This window comes from Trachemys scripta, chromosome 5 (assembly GCF_013100865.1).
Source record: "Trachemys scripta elegans isolate TJP31775 chromosome 5, CAS_Tse_1.0, whole genome shotgun sequence".
NCBI lineage: Eukaryota > Metazoa > Chordata > Testudines > Emydidae > Trachemys > Trachemys scripta.
The window spans coordinates 91,326,746-91,350,062 of NC_048302.1; the positions used below are offsets into that span (position 1 = coordinate 91,326,746).

The following is a 23,317-nucleotide window of genomic DNA, read 5'->3' on the forward strand; positions in this document are numbered from 1 at the left end:
AATCATACATCATTATAGGGCAGGAAGGGTGGGGTAGCAGGCAGCAATGGCAGCAGAATGGCTGCTTTATGCCCTGAAGGCTTCACATACAGAAATAAAGGGAGGATGGTGTGAAAGACCATCAATTCTTTCCCTCCCTCAACCTAGCTAAAGACAGGATCTCCATGTGTATTCTGAGTGGGAAGGCCCTGAGCAGTCAAGCTTGCCCCTCCCTTGACCCCTTCTCTCAGGACTCCATGGTTTGCCTTTCCCCTGTTGTGATGGGGTGGCATTTATTCTTGAGGATCAAGTAGACAAAAGTATTACTTTAGGACACTATCTCAAACTTTGGTGCATGAATTGACTAGAACCTAGGTAGGCCGTGGAAGCTCTTTTGCTGGAGGTTTCCAAAAGGAGGCTGGATAGCCATCTGTCTTGGATGGTTTAGACACAACAAATCCTGCATCTTGGCATGGGGTTAGACTACATGACCCTTGTATTTCCTTCTGATTCTATGATTCTAATTCCTAGCCCAAAGTTTGGGAAGAGAATGACATCAGGGATTCTATAATATAGCAAGTGGAATGCTTTTATAATTAGCTCTATAGGACGTAAGAACATAAAAACAGCCATACTGGGTCAGACAATGCTCCATCTAGCTCAGTATCTTGTCTTCCGACGGTGGCCAATGCCAGGTGCTTCAGATGGAATGAATAGAACATGCAATTATTGTGTGATCCATCCCCTGTCATCCACTCCCAGCTTTTGGCAGTCAGAGGTTAGGGATACCCAGAACATGGGGTTGCATCCTTGGCCATCTTGGCTAATAACCATTGATGGACCTATCCTCCATAAACTTATCTAATTCTTTTTTGACCCCTGTTATAATTTTGGCCTTCACACCATCCCCGGGTAATAAGTTCCACAGGTTGACTGTGTGTTGTGTGAAGAAGTACTTCCTTTTGTTTGTTTTTTAAACCTGCTGCCTGTTAATTTAATTGAGTGACCCCTGGTTCTTGTGTTATGTGGAGGAGTAAATAACATTTCCTTATTCACTTTCTCCACATCATTCATGATTTTATAGCCCTATCATATCTCCTCTTAGTTGTCTCTTTTCCAAGCTGAAAAGGCCCAGTCTTTTTAATCAATACCCTTAAGTTCTCATTTGTGATAGAGAATGGCCCTCCATCAGAACAACCTCTAGTTATTTCACATTTTCCATAGATGTGGGTGAGTAAAAAACATAAAGATGCTCAACTGAAAGAAAACAAATTTGCTGAGTTTATTTCTGATGACTCACTGATGGTAATGTTAAGTTAGTCTAGTGTTTCTGCTTGAGTAATAAGAACTCCTTCTGCAATAGGAAAAACAGAACAGTCCTTTTAGTTGTTTTATAAATATTTGCTTTGCTGTTATCACTATGCTAGCGAAAGGGTCTTTTATAAAATCATCTCTTCCACAATTCAGCATTCCATTCCTGAGCAGTCATTGGATGCAAATTTATATCTAATAATTCCTTAATATCACATTAACATCTGTGAAAGTAGATTGTCAGTGAAATAGTTAGGATTTATTTTGGTTGCATTTAGCAACTGAATTGTAGTAAAGAAAATATCTAAAATATGTATTGACTATAGATAAATACAAAAACTATTAAATCCAAAACATGTAAAATCTTCTTTATAACCATTTTGACCATTACTGGTCATGCTTTTAAATATTTCTGATTCATGTGATACATCTCTAGTACACAGATTCTTGCATAAGATGGCTCACATAAATTATGTCAGTAGCACTTTGGAAAATGTCTCTCACAGAGACTGAGGAACACGTGGTGAAGGGCTTTTGGAAGTTCACTGTCTGCACTGGTGAGACAGGTATGTCATAACATGTTTTAGATCTCTCCTTACATGACTCTTCAGGCAACTCTACTATGGTGGCTGCATATTCTCAATTATATGCCGCTCAGCACAGAATAAAGAATTAAGATCTCATGTAGGACCAATGTTAAATCTCCTTTTCCCCACATGGAAGAAAATTGAAAATTAGTAAAGGAAATTGATGGTCCTACACTGCTGACAGTTTTCTCAGTTCTTTACATGACTACAAAACTTTGTTATGGTATCTCATATCATATCTCCATTATTCTTAAGCCAAGCATTTGGTACTGCCATGAGTCAGCATTTACACTGACTACCAGTTATTTTTAGCGATTGGGCAATAGTCCCCACCATTGTCAGCTATACGGGGAAGGTCCTTTATCTCCTGGAATAGCCTGCAGTGAAGGATTTTATTACTATTGGAATACTATTTCCTCTTTGCCAGGGGATGATATTGTGAAGGCCAAAACTATAACAGGGTTCAAAAAAGAACTAAATACGTTCATGGAGAATAGGTATTCATCAAGGGTTATTAACCAGGATGATTTCAATTGGCTTTGCCTGGGACCTAAAAACTGAAATGATTAACTTTGAAGTGCACTTGCTGAACGTTAGGCAGCAAGTTCTGCTCATGGACTCTCATTGGTGAAGAATCTTGTGCATACCGTGCAGTAATAAGAGTGCACACTAAAGAGTGCATTGCAGTAATTTAGCTGAGAGGTCACAAAAGCCTGAGTTCTGGTCTTAGTCGAGAAATAAGATTGCAACTTCTGAATATTTTGAGGGTTAAAAAAGTACTCCTGACAACTGATAAAACATTGGTTTCCATAATCAGTTTGTTGTGGCCTCTAAGTTGGGAGTCCTGTCATCTCACTCGGGAAAACCATATCAAAAGCTAGCAGTACCCTGGCCCCAAAGTGGACAGCTTCAAATGCTCTCCTTGTCATGAAAGCAATATCTCCTCCCTCTGTAGCTTGACCTGCAACCTGAGCCAGACAATGCAACTGTGCTGAGACTGAATAATTGTGATAAGAAGAGGTAGCAATGCATATTTGGGTATCATGAGGTACTGCTAATAGCTCAGGCTATGGTGCTGCCATATCAGTTTTCAATGTTACTTTATCTTTACATTGAACGCAATAGTGACACAAGAAATCTATGTGGGATCCCATACTGGAGGGTTCTCAGTGCAGATGAGTAACGTTACCCAATGATGTTCAAAAGAAATAAATGGAATCACAGTAATGAAATCCTGGTCATTTCCCCCTGTCCATACAGTTGGGTCAACCGCAACTCATAATCAATAGTATCAAAAACAGATGACAGCTCCTATGTTATCTGGATGGAGAGTTGTCTCGCATCCATCTTGCACAATAGTATTGTTTGTGCCATTCTAGGACCGGACAGATGGGATGATGCCAAAGAATTCTATTCTAGATACTTGTCATCTACAATCTTCTTGGCCACCTCCATAAAAGGGAGGGCTAAGCCAAGGAGGTAAATAAGTAAGACCTCTGTGTTAAGAAACAGTTTCTTAAGCAGCAGTCAAACTTCAGTTTATGTCAGACAATCTGTTCTCCACAAAAAGACATTTATAACAGAAACTACCAGTGGGAGAACACTTAACCATTGGCATTTATATTGTGGGCAAAGATCCCAGCCATAGGTTATGGATTTTAGCTTCCCAAAGTCCCTTTTCATGTGTTTGGGGTAAGATGCTGTCATGGTAATGGGTGTATTTGTACTCTTGTATCCTGTCACTGTCTCCCTCTATCTAGTGCAAAAGGGACAAACTTCAGTATGACTGATTTTCCTGACAAAGAACTTAGATAATTGTTCATGTCACTCAACTGATAAGTCAGATTTAGGGGAGACGCAGTCTGAAATTAATAACTTCACCATCCTATGACCTTATCAAATGCATATTGTTCACCCTAGAGTCTTTCAAGCAAAAACCAATGTAGACTTTAAAATTTTTTTAAAACCGGGATTGTGTATCAACTTTTACAAAAATTGAATGACAACAAATCCACTCTTCCTGTTAAACATATGTTCATAATTTTGTTTCGTCTCTGTTTAAAATGGACAGTATTTTTCTAGTAGATTGAAGCATAGGCCTGAATACAGTTCTGGCATATAAGGACTTTTTTCTGTGTACATCATGCATTCTGAAACTTGATCCTTCAAAGACTTTTGCACATGTTTAACTTTATGCACATTGAGTAGTTCCACCGAGTTCAGAAAATTCAACATAAGCTCCCTAGCCCTTCATGTCCCCATTTGTAAAGTGGAAATAATATTTATCAGCTTCAGAATGTGCTGTGAGGAAAAAATAAGTTAAGTTTCTAAAGTGTGTTGAAGATGAAAAAGCATCATGGTGCTTAAGAGCTGAGTATTATTATTTAAAACAGGATTTATAATAGACTGACAGATTCCTTAATAATATATCCTTGAAAAGATAAAGTCAATTATGCAGTCATTAATAACTGTTTTTTAAATGGACTACTTTCTACACATCTGGGTAAGGTGGGCAGAATTTAGCCGCTATTGTTTAAAATTTCGTATTTATTTTATGTCTCTCAAAACGCAATGACTTTCACTCAGCCTAGCCATTTAAAAAGTTCGGCAAACAAGTTTCTGAAATGCTAGTGGTGGACGCAGTCTGACACATTGAAGGATGAGCTAAACATGAAACTTATGTGTACTGCTTATTTGTTGACAGGCCAGTTAAAATTTTTATATTACCTTTCATTCATGACCTAAAGATATTTATGGCATATATTTCTGCTGTTATGTGTATCAGATAACAGTAGTTTTGAAATATAAACTCATTGGAGTTACTGAGTTACATCAGAATGATAAAACTGTACTCTTCTGTGTTTCAGGTCTTAGGAACAGATGAAGATAATATGGGGGATGGTTGCTCTCAGAAGCTGGCTTCTGCCAAATACCTTCGACTTTTGCTACTAATACTGATTCCATGCATCTGTGCTCTCATCCTCCTATTGGTGTTCCTGCTTACCTTTGTAGGTGAGTACTAGTCTTAACTAAAGAGAAGCAAGCTGAAATATACTTGTATTTTAACAAGATGATACAAATAAGCACTATAAACTCACAGTCCAGTCTACTTTTAGAATGTAAACAAATGTCTTAGAACATCCACTTAAAACTGTAAGTAAATTATGCTTTTTTTCAGTTCTGCTATGCTGCTTCAGTTGCAGAGAATACCTGATTTTGATTGTTTGTTTAAAATTCATTAAAAAGTAATTAGGAGGAAATTTTTGAGGCTTTGAAAATTAATTTTTGATATACTTGCTGCCTTGGACATACATTATATTGATTGTTTTCAATAGTCACTCTTACAAGCACTTAATGATAAGTTTTTAAATATATATATGTGTGTGTATGAAATAAATATATTTAAATATTTCTAAGTGGCACAACATATTGCTCCCTTACATAACACACACCAATTTATAAACCTAATATCTATTTTCAGGAGAAAGTTAATTTACAAGTAGCAATAAAACTTTCTGAACAGACTACAAAATCTCCTCCCCGTAACCAATAAAATCTAAGTGTTTTGTTATTAACTTTAAAGACACATAATTTCAGAACCACAATCCTATTTCATTGAAGATAGATCTGCAGCTATACTTAATTTTTTAGTTATTCAATCCATTAATTAACTGCATGTTTGGTATGGAATTAACAAATTAATGATTTATTAGAGAGCAACAATTTTAAAAAAGCTAGTTCTTTGTTACCTTCACAACAAAGTTGACATGCCTGCAATTAAATCGTACCTATGATGAGAGAGAGAAAGAAGAGTGTTCGGATAACACATTATATAACTTTTTGTTTTTATTGTGTACAGTACGGTAGGGTTGTAGTTGCTTGTGTACTTTTGGTTTTTTTTGTTTTGTTTTGTTTTTTGTTTTTTTTGCCAGTAAAGAAATTTTTTTTATTGAAATGCATTCAGTGGTTTAGCAGCATAACTATATCTCTTATTTCAGTGCTGGCTGATACTGCCTGCCTTTTTTACTTGAAGTAAAAAAAAAAAAAAATGTGGCAAGCTGGAGTGCAAACATGATATGATGGTGGAGACATGGATTCAGCAACTGTGTATTGTTCCTGGGTAGCCAGTCAAGCAACACTCAGTGGCCAGTGCAAAGGGATTGATTAACATGGTTACAGACTTTCGGACGGATTTCTGAGATGCAGTGGTGGCTTTAGGTCAGAGTTATATTTATTTAGGTTTATAAAAGCCCCGATAGGTACCTATGCTATGTTGTCCTGGGCAATGCAGGCAGAAAGACAAGACACCAGAAATGTGGTTTAGCAAGGGCACAGCTTTATTAAACAATACATCTGAGAACTATTGGGCAATAACTCATTCAGTGTAGGTCATCCCTCCTATTGCAATCTGAATGGCTGCCATCATCCTCCCCACTCCAATAAATTGGTCCCAGCACCATTTCAGGCTCCCCATCACCCTCCCCTTGAACAAGGGCTAAGAGGGTGGAGAAGATGGGGTTGTCTCCTCACTGTACCAGACATTAGGACCCCTGCCCCATTTCCCACCTTCTTTAGGGGATACCTTCTCCGAATCCACTTCCAATTCCAGTTGATCAAGGAAACAGACCCCTTACTGAACGACCTGAACTGGGCACCTGCCAAGTTTTGCCAGTTGTGCCAAAATGAGTTTTACAAGTGAACCTACCCCATCGGCTCCCTGCACTGCTGAGAGGAAGGTTAAAAAACCTACCCCTCCCAGGCCAGTTTGGCACTGAGGGCAAAATTCCTTCCTAGCCCCATAAAGGTGATCAGCATAATACCCACAGCAAGGCTGCCACACTGGATCCTACTCTAATTTCAAGAGAGGAAGGAGGGGGAAGCTTTTCTTCCTAGAACAGAATGGCACCCTTGACCAGGCAGAAGGGCTTACAAGACCTCCCCACTCAGTATGTGGGAGTAAATAGGCTTATGTTGCACTCTTCTGTCCTACCAAACAGCCACAGAGTGCCATCCTCCTCCTCTCCTCAAGCCCATGAGGAAGGGAGGGGATGCAGCAATCCTTAAAGGGGAAAAGGCTTTTTTTTTCCCCAGACAAAGCCCTCCTCCCCCACCTCTGAGTCTGCAGAGGAGCACTTTGGGCTCTATTTACATACATAAAATATACAACTATTTAGGGTTTTACAGGTTTACAACAAACACCTTGAATTCCCCCTAGAAGCCTGTTTGCAAAGAGTGCAGGTCATGGACAATTGTAATGTGCTCCTGATAAGAATCTCTGCATAGTAAACCAGCCACTGCATTCTGCGATTGGTTTAGTTTATGAGTGATCTCAATGTATATCCCAAATTAAGCACTTAGCACATTACAGTTACCTAATCATTTCAAAGGGCTCAGGCCCAGTGCTGGGTCAGCTCCTGGTTGAGATAGGGGCTAGAATGAGCTGTGACATTCAGTGGTTCACCTATCCTGGTAGGTTTGACCACCACAAATTGTCAAAACATCAAAGTCCTGTATTCAAATTGCCTTCCACCTCCAACTCTATAAGTTCCAGTATCTACAATAGGACCAGTCTGCTGAGGAGGTACCAATAGATAGTTGCTAACTGGTTTAAAAATATTTCTGTAATCATAAACCAATATTTTGTTCTCTCGCTAACTGGTTGATCTGTTACATACTCTTCATTAGGCTCTTTGCTTTGTTTGATCACATTTTTAGACTAGCCTGACCTTTCCTGCTGTAGAAATGGCCTAGAAGTCACCCTCACAACACACAGCCAAAATTGCCATTTAATCCTCTTTGTTTGGCTTCTAGCTTAGAGTATGTGAATCTTTGTTTAGATCTCATCACTGTCTGTTGCACATCTTTAAATAAAATATTAATTTTCCACTAGCAAAAAACTGGAAAATGATCAGTAAAATTGTTGGCATGGTATTGCTCTGAACTGAATGAGCTTGGCGCGCATCTCTCATTTTTATACTGAACACACTGAATGACAGCATGCCGTATGCTTCCATCATCTGGTCATCTCTAATTGTAGTTTGAGACGCAAATCCAAAACAGATACGTTTATTAACTTTGATATTTGGCTACAGTTATGATGGCCAAATCTGACATGTCTGCAGAGTATTTTGATATAACACACATATGTAAATGAATGAAATCAATAGTGTATCTTTTTTATATAATGCATGTTGTAGTGTATTATTTAAGACAGGGGCGGGCAAACTTTTTGGCTTGAGGGCTGCATCCTGTTTCCAAAATTGTATGGAGGGCCAGTTAGGGGAGGCTGTGCCTCCCCAAACAGCCAGGCATGGCCTGGACTCCAGCCCCATCCGACCCCCGCTTCCCCGCTTCTTGCCCCCCAATGGCCTCCCCCGGGACTCCTGCCCCATCTAACCCCCCCGTTCCCTGTCCCCTGACAGCCCCCGGACCTGCCATCCAACCTCTGCTCTCCTTCCTGACTGCCCCCCCAGGACCCTTGCTCCATCCAACCACCCCTTCTCCCTGCCCCTGACTGCCCCCTGCCACCCCATCCAACCCCCTCTCTCTTTCCTGACTGCCCCTGGAACCCCTGCCTCTATTCAACCCCCCTATTCCCCATCCTCTGACTGCCCCGACCCCTATTCACACCCCTGCCCCCTGACCACCACCCCGAACTCCTCTGCCCTTTATCCAACCCCCCCGCCCCGCTCCCTGCCCCCTTACCATGCTGCCTGGAGCATTGGTGGCTGTCAGCGCTACAGCCACGCTGCCCAGAGCAGCAGGACATGCAGCCGCGCCGTGTGGCTGGAGCCAGCCATGCCACCGTGCAGCACAGAGCACCGGGTCAGGCCCGGGCTCTGCAGCTGCGGTGCCCCAGGAGCTTGCAGCCCCGCCGCCCAGAGCATTGCGCCAGTGGCGGGGCGAACTGAGTCTGCGGGGGAGGGGGAACAGCAGGGGAGGGACCTGGGGCTAGCTTCCCAGGGCAGGAGCTCAGTGGCCAGGCAGGAGGGACCTGCGGGCCGGATGTGGCCTGTGGGCCATAGTTTGCCCACCTCTGGTTTAAGACCTTGCAGAGACACAGCTCTAAGTACCTTGGAGAGGTATAAAATATTGTTTTAGAACCCCATGACTGAGCTCCTCAAGGGATCTCTAATCAGTGGGAGTTATGCGCCTAAATACTTTTGAGGATCTGGGATTGTGCTTTTTTTTTTATGAGCCTTGAAATTAACTGGTTCTGCTAGACTTTCTGGAATGTTGTTCCTAGACAAAAAAACATTTCTGTTAAAATCAGGTTAAAGTTTGAGGGTATAAACCAGTAATTTAGGGATTAAAATCCTTACAAGAACACTGGAGTTATACAAAACCAAAACCAAACAACTGCTAGAAACCTATGAAATTCAAATTTAGCATATGCCCAAAGATTTGAAAGTATGGAAGTACATAGGTAATATCCCAAAAGCCATGGCTCTGCCTCCACAATGACACCAGCCTCTTAGCTTCCCTTCTTTGCCCCCTTTCTACCCTCTTTGAAAGATTTATTTTAGTCTAAGGACTTTTACAGGGCTTTAAGAAGTCTGCAGCAATTGTCTGAGGACATAGTAGATTTGGAAAAGCCTCTGTGCTGGGGATGAACGTAGGGTACAGGATACTGGGTTGGATGGACCTTTGGTCTAACCCAGTATGGCTGTTCTTATGATATTATGTGATGCAGCCTGTAGGACGATGGGAGGCTAGAGGGTGGGAGTTACTCTCACTAGGGAAGGGAAATCTAAAACTAAAATTTTTAATGTAGGAAAGAGAAAAGCATTGGCTAAATGTGCAAGTGTTAGGGGAAATCAACAAAAGATTTAAAAACTGAAGCCACCAGAGATTATAGGAAATATGTATAATTCTGGTTTATAACCAAGAGTGAAATAAGGCTGTATGGGAATATAATAAGGACAATTGAGTAAGAGGTTAAAAAAAATCTTATCTTTTTCAAACATTGGTGTGGTATATTGTTTAGACTAAAATCTCTTTGGGACAGGGACTTGTCTGGCAATATATCTATAATGTACCTAGCATTTTCAGTGTTATATAAATAACTAATAATGTATGCCCTCATTTTTCTTGTAGTCAGAGGTTTTTCAAACTTTTGGGCTGAAATTTTGCATTCTTGGTATTCCATGCTGAGGGAGGGGAACATGAGGGAGGGGGCACTGGCAGGCAGGGGAGGTTGAAGCTGTGGAAGAAACAGGAGGTAGAGTTAGAACAAAACCTTCTTCGCTATTGTTTTAATTATAGGAGATTGAAAACAAAAATTACATTTTTCCAATGGAAGAAAAAAGAACCCACTTCTAATTTTTAAAGGGTAGAACAAAAAGTGGCATAAGTTTGAAACTTGAAACATGGAAGGGTCATAGCCATTGAGAGTCAGTGATTTGCTTCATTTTGGGAAACAATATTCAAATAAAGCTACAAATGCTTGCAAGTAATTTTTGAGCATGCCTAGTACCATCTGCTAAGATTTTTATTAGTACCTGTATTAGTATTGTCACAAACTGTGACATCAGTGCACATTCATTCTCCTGTCTAGCCTGACCAGAAGGCTCAAGAAAGGGGTTACTGCTGCTGAGAAGATCTACATTTGGGAGATTTTAAGTGTCTCAGTGAAACACCTACAGCAAGCAAATTTCTCCAAACCACAACTCCCTTAAAATCAGGGACAGGAGAAAGTTGCAGGAAAGAATAGAACTTTGTTACTGCAATTTTAGATGGCTTTTTTTTACCCCTGCATTCTAAAATATTACACATATTATGGGTAAGATTCTGTGCTGTGTCTCTAAGAGGTGTGCCACAGAACTCGTAGCAGAGAGGGTGGGGTGGAGAGAATTGTTTTTATTTAGATGTAATATATAGGCTAAAGGTATTAATATAAGTTTGTTGCTGTCTAACATTAAATAAGGTCTCTGGAGTTTGGCATAAGAGACATTAGCCTGCTTAGTACTATAGCAAATACGCTATTAAAAACCCTTTTAACTTCTTATTAAAGACAAAGAAAAGAAGGAAATACAATTAAAACATTTGAAATATAAAGTATTAAATTATTACTTTTATTTTAACAATATTTTTTTCCTTTTAGTTGGAGAGAATTTTAGAGGGTAAAAAACCCCGTGTTTGACAGTCTTTTAGATGGTATTGAAGATAGTAATAATTGTCTTTTTGGGTAAAAGAGAAGAAATTAGTTGAGATGAGCTGTTGTTAAACTCTGATCCCATGTCATCCCACGTTGTGTGTGGGATTCAGTTGGAGGCAGCAGAGGTGACAGTGTCAACTGGTGCCACTTTGTGGCCTGGTCTGGTCAGGACATCTCAGGATTAGGTTGACAAAGGCCCAGAATCCCAAGAGACAGTGGTGGCAGTAGTCATAAGGCTGACGCTTGTGTTAGTAGCCTCCATACTGTTTTCTGTATTTTTCCACCCAAAGTTATGTCCCACTTTGGCTGGGACAGTCCCTTTGTTAAGCCCTGTCCTAGCCGTCCCGAGTTTTTTGGCAAAAATGGGCATTTGTCCCATGTGCTCTTGCCAACTTAATCAGAGGTGTGTGTCCACATGTGACAGCAGCTCTGGCCAGCTCTGCACAGGAGTGGCTGTGTGTGTGTGTGTGTGTGTGTGTGTGTAACGGGACAGACAGCTTGAGCCAGTGCAGTGTCACGTTTTCCCTTCGGGGAAATATAGTCACCTTACACAAGGTTTTTATATTTAAGGACTCAAAAAGGGAGGGTGGGTGGAATAGCCCATTCCCTCATTATTTTGTTTACTAACTAGGCTTAATATTTCACACTCCAATTTTGGTTTATTATTGTTGGACTTATTATTGTTGGGCGTAAGTTTTCCTGGGTAAAAAACCTCACTTCTTCAGATGCATGGACGCATGCATGCATCTGAAGAAGTGGGTTTTTAACCCACGAAAGCTTATGTCCAAATATATCTGTTAGTCTTTAAGGTGCCACCAGACTCCTCGTTGTTTTTGTGGATACAGACTAACACGGCTACCCCTCTGATACTCAGGGCTGGCACCAGCCCAGCAAGCAGGTGCTTGGGGCGGCCAAGGGGTAGGGGCGGCACCTCGGGATCTTTGGCAGCGGGTCCCTTAGTCCCTCTTGGAGGGATGGACTTGCCGCCGAAGAAGAAAGCAGCGTGGTGGAGCTGCCATAGATCGCGATCGTGGCTTTTTTTTTTTTTCCCTGCCGCTTGGGGTGATAGGAGCCGGCCCTGCTGATACTTATATTTTCTTTCAGAGTAGCAGCTGTGTTAGTCTGTATCCGCAAAAAGAGCTTATGCTCTAATAAATTCCTTAGTCTCTAAGGTGCCACAAGTACTCCTGTTCTTCTTATATTTTCTTGTTTGCTAAACGAGCTTTTAACACAGTCTGAGTGATATTAGTAGGCTTTTTGTGTGGCCTAATTCAGCTTTTGTGGATGAGTTGTACTTTTATTAACATTTGTTATAATAGGTTATTTTGATATTTATGAACATTTATATACTTTTTACAGTTGAGCTCAGAGTTAGGGTCAATTTATGCCTACAATGGTTTTAAGCCACCTTTGTGCTCTCTGCAGATCGTGTATTGTTTCTTCTTCCCATCTTGAACCTGGCTGAAGCGAGCCACACTTTTGCTTTAGATATTGATTAAGAAGAGTGGTAGTGTATTTATGTTTAGTCCCTAAAGAGAGAATCATTCTTTGCATGTACTTTTCTGTTTATATAATAATGCATACCAGAAAAGTGTTTAAACTCATGATAAGGGTAGAGTCCCATCAAGTTTCAATAGCCTTAAACACAACTATTACACGTTTGCTTTTCTTTATTGACGTAGAAACATTTTGAATTGGGGAAGTTCAAAGCAAGAAAGAGGGTTGTTCTGTGTTCAAACAGGCAGTGCAGTCCTAGCAATTGTAGCATACCAGAACAGTAAAAGCAACTGTGTACAATTAAGACTTCAGCTTAATATTTGCTGCTGGGCACTGTCACATTCCAGTATTTGGTGAAAAAACAACAATGTTGGCTATTAATAATACTGATCTCTACTAGTGGGGTGTTTAAGAACAGCTGATGAAATGGTTTATGTGCTGAGGAACTCCCTTTAATTATTTGTAATGGAATATATCTGTCTGTCTAGCTATTACAAGTAAATTTATGTCATCATACTCCCTTAAATGATTAACTAGAAGCAAAAATAATTTCTATTTACCATATGTTTCATATACTACAGTACAGAATAGCGCGTTTTATTCACTGTGTAAATAGCCCTTAAATATAACTCCTGATCAACTAACAAAACTATTAGGCAAAGGGCCCGTACCCATTTTAAATGTAATAATTTTCAGCAAGTTAATTATTCCTGTAATTCATATTTCTTCATCATGTTCTACAACAAATTAAATACCTTTATGAACAGCCATGGTTAAGCACAGACTATGTTATCATTTGGGTTGAATTTTCTGAAGCATATAGAACCATGTCATCTTCTGAGTTATCACAATGTTAAGATAGAAAGCAGCTATATATCTATTTTGATTTGTATCTAGTAATAATTTGTAAGTGTCAAAAACATACAGATAAACACAATATATGTTTGTTTTACTCTAAACCAATAAAATACAGTCTATCAAGTGTCTAGAAATCTAGATATAAATATATTAAAAAAAAAATCTTCTTAAGCACCAGAGTAGGAAGCCAAATAATTCTTGAATCTATTTTTTAGCATTGAACTTTAAATTGCATAATGCTATACATAGAAAATACTTTCCATTTTAAATGTTACTGTGTTAAAAATATATCATCTTCTCTGAAGCTGGAAAGTAGCCTTCTAAAGATACAGCTGGCAATGTGTAGACTAGTAGTGATGCAATAGAAAATTATTTCTTGTTAATAAAATAATGCCTAGAACAACTACACATCATACCTGCTCCCACTCTATTCCGCAGTTCTAAAAAAAAAAAAAAAAAAAAAAAAAAGGGGGGGGGGGGTAAAGCCCAGTGACTTCATTCTGGATAAGGCTAAAATGTTTTTAGTTTGTGTTTTGTGAGGACTACTTATTTGTGTTGGGTGGCGAATTAATAATATGTTTGTTGTTGCTTTTATTTGGCTGTGGTTTCATTTTACTTGGTGGCCCTTTTGAAAATTCTTAGAATAGAACTAAAACCTCTAACCTATGAAACTTTTTAAAAGTAAAAATAGATTTCTGACGGGTTTCCTCTGGGTGCCATCTGGAACTGGGGTATCACTAAGCCCCATGACCCACCAGCCTGGGCTCCCTCTCACACTGTACTGCTCTGACAAGCTGCAAAGCCCTCCAGCCTGCACTTTTGCCAGCATACATACAGGTAGGGAGACACCCAGCTGCAGTTACATGCAGGCTCTCTGACCAGCCCCTGCATAGGAAGGCTACAGCTAAGGCAACTCCCAACTCCTCTGGTACGCACCTCCTCTGGAGTATAAACCCAAAATTATACTGTCTTGTGCTGCACAGGGAACTGTACAGCATAAACTCATTAAAAAAACTGTAAAACGTAAGCTCCGTCCCTCAAGGTGGAGAGGAATCTGTAACAACCTTTGCCCCGAGTTATGATTCCCACACACTTCACTTCAACGCACTGATTTAGATAAAGTAAAAACAAGTTTATTAACTACAAAAGATTTTAAGTGATTATAAGTGATAGCAAACAGATCAAAGCAGATTACTTAGCAAATAAACAAAAAATGCAAACTAAGCTTGATATACTAAATCGATTGGATATGAATAGCAAAGTCTCACCCTAAGAGATGATACAGGCAGACTGCAGATTCTTAAGTTGCTTTACAGTTTGGAATCCCCAGCTGTTTCATTCACAGGCTAAAAATCCCTTTACCTTAGGTCCAGCACTTCCCCCAGTTCAGTCTTTGTTCCTCAGGGGTTTCCAGGATTCGTCTTGTGTGAGGAGTGAAGAACACAGACCAGATGATGTCACTCCCTGCCTTATATAGCTTTTGCATGTGGGGGGAACCCTTTGTTCCCAAAGCTTGGTTTCCAGACCAGTCTCTGGAAAAATATTGACATCCCAAGATGGAGTCCAGAGACATGTGGTCTCATCATATGTCCTTGTAGAGTCATAGCAGCCGTTACTCGGAGGCTGACTGTAGCGTTCTCAGGAAGGTACTCCAGATGGGAGATAAGCTTCTCCTGAGGCCTATTGTTTTTTCCTAATGGCCCTTCCCCACCCACTATCTAGACTGAAAACATCTTTTCTAGTGGGCGTTACCCAGGTGTAACTACATTTGAAAATACAGATACATAGTCAATATTCATAACTTCAGATACAAAAGTGATACATGCATGCAAATAGGATAATCATATTCAGCAAATCATAACTTTTCCAATGACACCTCACATGACCTATCTTGCATAAAATACATCATAATTATGTCATAATCATATCATCATAATATCACTGTGAAGGATATAGGATGCAGTGTCACAACATTATTTTAACTATTATTGTATTAGAAGTAGTATAGCCTTCAAAAACTATTTGGTTAAATTTCTGTCCTTCCTAATAATCCTGGTGAATGTGTTGATTGCAAGTGTTGAACTTGTTTTTTTCTCTTCCAGGTATATTAGAAAAAACATGTTTTTATTCAAATGGGAGTGACCTTCTAGCTGCTGGTGGCAACATTCGAACATCTGACATTCCTTTTCCAAATGTTGTTGAAAATGGTTCGGATGTGGTTCCCACAGTGGATCTCAAAGTGCTGCCATCATCCTGGACCCAAAGCCCTTTATCCCATGTTGACCAAATGCATGAAAACTTAAGCATGTTTAGGCAGGCCTTACAGGAAGATTCCTCGGCTCCTATTACACCAGTCCCACCATTCAACCCCACTGCTACAGATGTTGGTATTTTGACCAGAGCCCCTGAAGACCATACGTGGTCATTTGCCACTACAGAGGAGAAAACTCGTTGGTCCACAGACACATCCATCAAGATCACAGACAGGATATCCTCTCTACCTACGTTAAGTTCTATCCATCCAGCTGCTGTACAAGAAATGAATCTGAAAAAAAGTAAGACGATATTTTATTTGACTCTATAACTAATTATAACACAAAAAGTACAAAAAATATACAGTTGGTATTGTGATTGGAATACTTCCCAAACCCATGAATTCTCAGGAATAGAAGTCAGTTCTAGATAGTTTTAATCATGCAGGCTCCATATATTAAGGAATCAATTTATCAGAATATATAGTCAGCCCTGATGAGGAAGAGACACGAACCTCCTTTGTGGTTAAGTAACTCTTACTTAGACTGCTGTTTGTTTGGTTGACATATTGCATATTGTGATAGCTTTGCATGTTTGCACAGACTATCCAACAAATTCTTGGACTGCATTGCAGGCAACTTTTTATTTCAGAAGGTTGAAAAAGCTACTAGGGGGAAGCTGTTCTAGACTTGATTTTAACGAATAGGGAGGAATTCATTGAGAATTTGAAAGTAGAAGGCAGCTTGGGTGAAAGTGATCACAAAATCATAGAGTTTGAAATTCTAAGGAAGGGTAGAAGGGAGTACAGCCAAATAGAAACAATGGATTTCAGGAAGGCGGATTTTGGTAAGCTCAGAGAGCTGATAGGTAAGGTCCCATGGGAATCAAGACTGAGGGGAAAAACAACTGAGGAGAGTTGGCAGTATTTCAAAGGGACACTATTAAGGGCCCAAAAGCAAGTTATTCTGCTGGTTAGGAAAGATAAAAAATGTGGCAAAAGACCACCTTGGCTTAACCACGAGATCTTGCATGATCTAAAAAATAAAAAGGAGTCAAGTCATATAAAAAATGGAAACTAGGACAGATTACAAAGGATGAATATAGGCAAACAACACAGGAATGCAGGGGCAAGATTAGAAAGGCAAAGGCACAAAATGAGCTCAAACTAGCTATGGGAATAAAAGGAAACAAGAAGACTTTTTATCAATACATTAGAAGCAAGAGGAAGACCAAAGACAGGGTAGGCCCATTGCTCAGTGAAGAGGGAGAAACAGTAACAGGAAACTTGGAAATGGCAGAGATGCTTAGTGACTTCTTTGTTTCGGTCTTCACCGAGAAGTCTGAAGGAATGCCTAACCTAGTGAATGCTAATGGGAAGGGGGTAGGTTTAGCAGATAAAATAAAAAAGAACAAGTTAAAAATCACTTAGAAAAGTTAAATGCCTGCAAGTCACCAGGGCCTGATGAAATGCATCCTAGAATATTCAAGGAGCTAATAGAGGAGGAAGGCTGAAATAATTGGGTTTGTTTAGTTTGGAAAAGAGAAGACTGAGAGGGGACATATTAGCAGTTTTCAGGTATCTAAAAGGGTGTCATAAGGAGGAGGGAGAAAACTTGATCACCTTAGCCTCTAAAGATAGAACAAGAAGCAGTGGGCTTAAACTGCAGCAAGGGAGGTTTAGGTTGGACATTAGGAAAAAGTTCCTAACTGTCAGGGTGGTTAAACACTGGAATAAACTGCCTAGGGAGGTTGTGGAATCTCCATCTCTGGAGATATTTAAGAGTAGGTTAGGTTAATGTCTATCAGGGATGGTCTAGACAGTATTTGGTCCTGCCATGAGGGCAGGGGACTGGACTCAATGACCTCTCGAGGTCCCTTCCAGTCCTACAATTATGAATCTTGTCTGAAAGTGAGTTATACAGATTTTAACCCCGTGTTTTAGACTGAGTTCTTTCATATTTCAGTGATTTTAAAAAATCAGTTTAGGCCCCAATTCAGAAAGATGGTTTAAATCTTTAAAGTGCATGAGTAGTTGCATTGAAGTCAATGGGCCTACTCACATGCTTAAAATTAGGCACAGTGCTGAATAGGGGCCCTAATGTTAAGGTTACATTTTTTCATATCTTATTGGACAAATTCCTGCCCAATTTGAAGCTAATAGGTTCTTTACAAATACATATTCTATCACATTTGTGGGGACTCTAAAGAAATAATCATCAACAACAACAAATAATATTGAAGATAATTGTGGTCAGGTTTTACCATTATGACTGCAGCTACTGGTGCAATACCGTAACACTATGGTAATCTTATTAGCAGAGTTTGGCGGGATGGGGGAGGGACTCATTGGTATCATTCCTGCATAGTTTTCTAAAACACAATGGTACAGTATTAAAATAACATTGAATGCTTCCCTTTACTTTGATATCACTGTCTTACCTTTGTGGTATCAGGTGATCAATAGCATCTTCACAGAACTGGAATAAATCAGCTATCAGATTTCATCAGAGATGAAATGGTAACCAGAATGATATGAGAATGGCAGTCAATTAGTAATGCCATGGTGTTTTTGAGAACTTCTGTACTGGGGAAAGAAAGACAGTGTCTCATGGGGGGTAACTGCTTCTGAAAGATTTATACTACTGGTTATTTTGAGGATAATGTTGCGTGCCATACTCTGCTGCCAGGCACTGTGGCTAGTTAAGTAGTAACATCCGATACTGATTTATCTGAAATTTTTAATCATTGTTGTATTATTCAAGCTGAGCTGATGTGATTTAAGAATGTCACATCAGAAAACCCTTAGTGTAAAATTTTCATGTGAGATACGATTTATATCTTCAGCACTGAGGATTCCTTTATCTGCTTTTCTCTTCTTCAGCATAACAGAGGATAAGCCCTTGCTAAATCCAAAGAGACATTTCCAAGTCCTATTTCCTTTTTCCTCCTACAATGACACAAAAAAGGGGTGGATGGCTGGGAGCTCTGATTTCTCTTCTTGAGTAAATTTTAGGAATATATTACACACTGTTGTCACAGTTCAGAGCAAATGCACCTATATTTCCCCCTCGTGGTCCACCAAGGACACCCACGCTAGGCTCCTGGCTCCTCTGCTGTCATAGAATCATAAGACTGGAAGGGACCTCAAAAGGTCATCTAGTCCAGTCCCCTGCACTCATGGCATGACTAAGTATTATCTAGACCATCTGGACCTGTCACCTCTCTTGGGTGGAGATCAGCATCTTTCTCACTCCTGACCGGGTTTTTGGCAGCCTGCACAGGTCCCTGCCTACACTGTGATGTCCCCATCAAGCCAGAGTAAACGGGACAGAGTCTACACTTTGCTTTCTTTCCCAGGGCTATGAACAGCTATAACTGTCAGCAGTTACAAGTGAGCACATAGCTCTTTATAAGCAAATACATTTATTCTTAAGGTGAGAACATTGCAGAGAAAACTTATTAAAACAATAAAAGAACCTTTGTCTGTTCCATCTGTTGTACTTACAGTGCTGCCAAGCTATGGGAAATATCGGACCTCTTCTTTGTCAGTCTCAGAAAGTGTTATTGGTGTTTCTTGTTATGGGTTGATTCTCATTATTTTAGTTTTCTCAATGTTGATTTTCAACCCTACTAATTGTGCATAAGCCGAGAGATAATTTTAGCTTGCATGTCTCTCTGGGTATGGGATAGTAAGTTGATGTCATCTGCAAATCTAGGTCCTCTTACTTTTGTGTTAAAGTCCATTGTATGCCCTTTGGTTTTGTGGTAGTTCTCATTACCGAATCCACTATCAGTAAAAAGATATGGGTGACAAAAGACATCCTTGCCTGATGCCCATAGTAACCTTGAATGGTTTAGTCAGTTTGCTGTTATGTGTAACGTGGCATGTCATATTTTCATAAAAGCTCTCTATGTTCACATATTTCTGAGGTATTCCATAGTGGCAAAACAACTTCCATAAAACTGTTCCATCCACTGTGTCAAAGGCTTTCTGGAAATCTATATAATTCAAATAAAGTAGTGATTGCAATTCGATCCACATTTCTATGATGATACATAAGATTATCATTTGATCTATATGTGATTCCTCCTTCTGAACTCTGCCTGTTCTTGTCGTAACTGTGAATCTACCACTCTCTTTATTTTGTATAGAATAATACATGTAAATACCTTACTTGGAATAGACAGCATAGGAATGCCCCTCCAGCTTTTACATTGACTGAGTTCTCCTTTCTTTGGCAGTTTCACTCTATAGACCCTTTTCCATTTGTTTGGTATTTTTACTTCTTCCTATATCTTTTGTAAGAGGCCTATACAAATGACTAGCAGAACATGGTAGACTATGTTAAGAACCACTGTCAATGTGTTGTCCAGACCTGGTGCCTTTCCAATTTTTAACTGATTAATGGCCATTTCTACATCTACTCTGGTGATTAGCCCTCATTTGACATACAGATTGTCTCTGTCCTCTATATCTGGGGGATTGGCCACTGGCTCACCATTCAGTAGTTGACTAAAATAGTGCCTCCGTATATTTAATGGTTCTGATGTCCTTGCGGTAACCTCAGTGTTCTCTTAACATTGTTTTTTTGTATGAAATTTCCTAAGTTTACTGCTTAGGTTGATTCATATCACTGGCCTATGTTGTGTAGTAAACATTCCCTAGTTGTCGCCACAGCAATAAACCAAGTACAGTAAAATTGTTTTCATTAGATGTAATTTTTGTTCTAACATAGTTTTATGTGACCTATCTTCCACTATCATCAAGTTTTAACTTTTATCCCATAGATGGGAGGTTTTGAAACAAAAGGTGATTTTCACTGAGAGAGGTTTTGGTTTCTTCTCTGTTAAATAACAGGTGACTGAAAATTAATTTTTAAATAAAGGTAGTGAACAGGGAAATTAAATTCCTTTAAAGTAGTTTAGTAAAGGAATACTCTGAGTTACATCTGTGTTGGAAGGAAAGGGGAGAAATATGTTTTTTCCGGTAAAGAGGTTTGAGTTAATGTGGCTGTATTTCTGGTTTGTCGTTTTGGAAACGGAGTGTGCTCTATAGATTTAAGACACTGGCATAGGTCAAGCATAGTCCATGTGAGTGTTTTCTAAGAACAAAAATAGCAACAGGGAAACTTGTAAAGAATCCAGAGGTCCAAACAAAGTATATTCATTTAATTTAGAAACCTTCTGTGTGGTATTCTGTTAATCCACTAATTGACAGTAAATAGAAAAAAAGAATACTTTTACATGTGTTGGTTTATCTTAAAGGACATAGAGTGTTTCTTCAAGATAAAAATAAAAATGTTTTTTACCTCGAGCTATTTTGACTTTTTGTTGAAACACAAATATGTTGCAGCTATATTATAAGGAGGGAGGGAGACTTTGATGTTGCTGGGGGAGGGAGAGGAGGAGAGCTCTTAAGTGTATCAGATTTTGTAGGATGTTCTGCAGTTCAGATGAAGCAGGCTCCCTGATCTGAAGCACTGTGAGTCAGAGAGAGAGAGAGAGAGGGGAAGAGTCTTCTGAATCAAAGTACCCTTTAGCCTAGGTAAAGGTGCACAGGGGCTGGGAGCCAGGAGACTATAGGGCTTATCTACACTGGCAATTTACAGTGCTGTAACTTTCTGGCTCAGGGGTGTGAAAAAACACCCCCCTCAGCGCAGCAAGTTTCAGCACTGTAAAGAGCCAGTGTAGACAGTGCACTAGCACTGGGAGCCGCGCCCCTCATGGAGGTGATTTTTTTTTTTTTTTAGAGCACTGGGAGAGCTCTCTCCCAGCGCTGCGCCGCGAGCACACAAGGCGGCAGCGCTTTAGCGTTGCCAGTGTAAACTAGCCCTGTGAGGTCACATTTCACCCTTCTACTCACTGATGCTTATAATATGTCTTATTGAGCAAGGTCTTGTACTTCTACTTTAGGAGGCAGTCAAGTATCAGCCCTCCATTTTACAAATAAGTTAACTTCACAGAGAGTTTGGAATAATAATACAATCTTCTCTTTCATTTCAGTTTGTGTTTAAGAGGAAAAAGAGACTTATTACCCTTTAACTTTTTCCCTTCATAGGCAATTAGAAGTATACAAAATAAATAAATATCCAACATTCAGGGCACAAATTTTAGTAAGTTTGTCAGTCCCATCATATATTGTCCTTCCAACTAAGTTTGTGACTTTAATTCACTACAAGTATTGTGCTAACTCATGTAGGGTGACCAGGCAGCAAATGTGAAAAATCGGGACGGGGGTAATAGGAGCTTATGTAAGAAAAAGACCCAAAAATCAGGACTGTCCCTATAAAGTCGGGACATCTGGTCACCCTAAACTCATGCTCCTTATTGTACTTATTTAGTTTCTAGATGATCACCTACCTAAATACATAGTAGTGAAACAATCCTCTGTATAATATATTTAACAGCCTCAGATGTACATTGGAATGAATACTATATGTAGTAGTATGAATACATGATTGCATACACCCCCTCACAATTACATTTTCACTTGCTCATGTGTCTACACTCTTCATCTTTTTGGCACTGTGCTGTGCTGCTGAGTGGGAGACTTGCAGGTTAGAACAAAGCGGGTTTTGTACCTGTTGTTTTCCCCTGCCTTTATGAGTCATCTATTTGCATTTAAAATTATAGACATAGCACCTTAACACCAATTTTTATGTAAAGAGCACAAGTCCTTTTCAGCCTTGAGCCAATGATCCTTCTTGTGCATATGTTGTACATTTTTACGTTTTGTGGCTTATAGTTTAAACGGATGCTTATAGACAAAATAATAAACTATCAACTGGCCAAGAGGTTATGTATGAAGTAATATGCCAAGGGTGGCACGATACTCCCTAGGAATGGCAGGAGTGAACGCTAGTGGTACTGTAAATTAATTGGCTGAGAACCGTATTATTTCCTTTTCAAACTTGCCACATTCTTTCTTTCTCTCTCAAAAACACAGGTAAAATGAATTATCTGGTTATTTCAGTAAAGAGTATTTGTGGCTATTGTGCTAGAGTACCAGGTAGATTAGGGTTGTCTTGTTGTATGGTTATTTTTTTGGTCTTTATACCAGATTACTAGATGTATGCCTTGGCTTTATTAGCTAGTGCCTGCTTCTGGCAACTGGATGCTGTGACTTACAATCAGACTTGGTCTACTTCATGCTTCTGCATGATCCATTGTAGCTTATAGCACATCCAGTAAAGTAGGATGTGGACGTAGACTCATCATTAATGTACCAAGGTAGAATCTAGAATATCAGGCACAAAGCCTGAAGTATTAGTATTGATACATCAACTTATGGTTCAGAACTACTGTCATGTTGCATAGAATTATCTGGAGAATACAGTATTCACATGTAACCAGCAAAGACAGGTCATGTCTTTCAATCTGAATCTCTTGCTGTTTCTAACATTTTCTTTCTTTTCTCACTGAAAACTTTTGAAGTCCAAGAACAAAATAAAAAGTAAATACATTTTAAATAAGAATAATTTGGTAACAGGAAATTTGAGGTGATGATAAATTGGCCAATTTATTATTCAAGCAGCTGAAGCTTGAATAATAAATTGAGCCTTGCAAAATTATCATGAAAACTTACTAGCTCAGGCACAAAATCTATTTACATGAACTTTGTCATGATGATTGATAAAAATGAAAAAATAAATGGTTCTATTCTCTTAAAAAAATC

At 39.4% G+C, this 23,317-nt stretch overlaps 1 protein-coding gene across 10 annotated transcripts in view; it reads left to right on the forward strand.

The window, feature by feature from the left end:
* CORIN (corin, serine peptidase) overlaps positions 1 to 23,317 on the forward strand; it is a 261,755-nt gene that overhangs the window by 27,541 nt on the left and 210,897 nt on the right. For all 10 annotated transcript variants that reach the window (XM_034771341.1, XM_034771332.1, XM_034771335.1 and 7 more), the window contains exons 2-3: positions 4,745 to 4,889; positions 15,492 to 15,944. In XM_034771341.1, the coding sequence (XP_034627232.1) occupies positions 4,745 to 4,889; positions 15,492 to 15,944 (598 nt within the window). The remainder of the gene's footprint in view (positions 1 to 4,744; positions 4,890 to 15,491; positions 15,945 to 23,317) is intronic.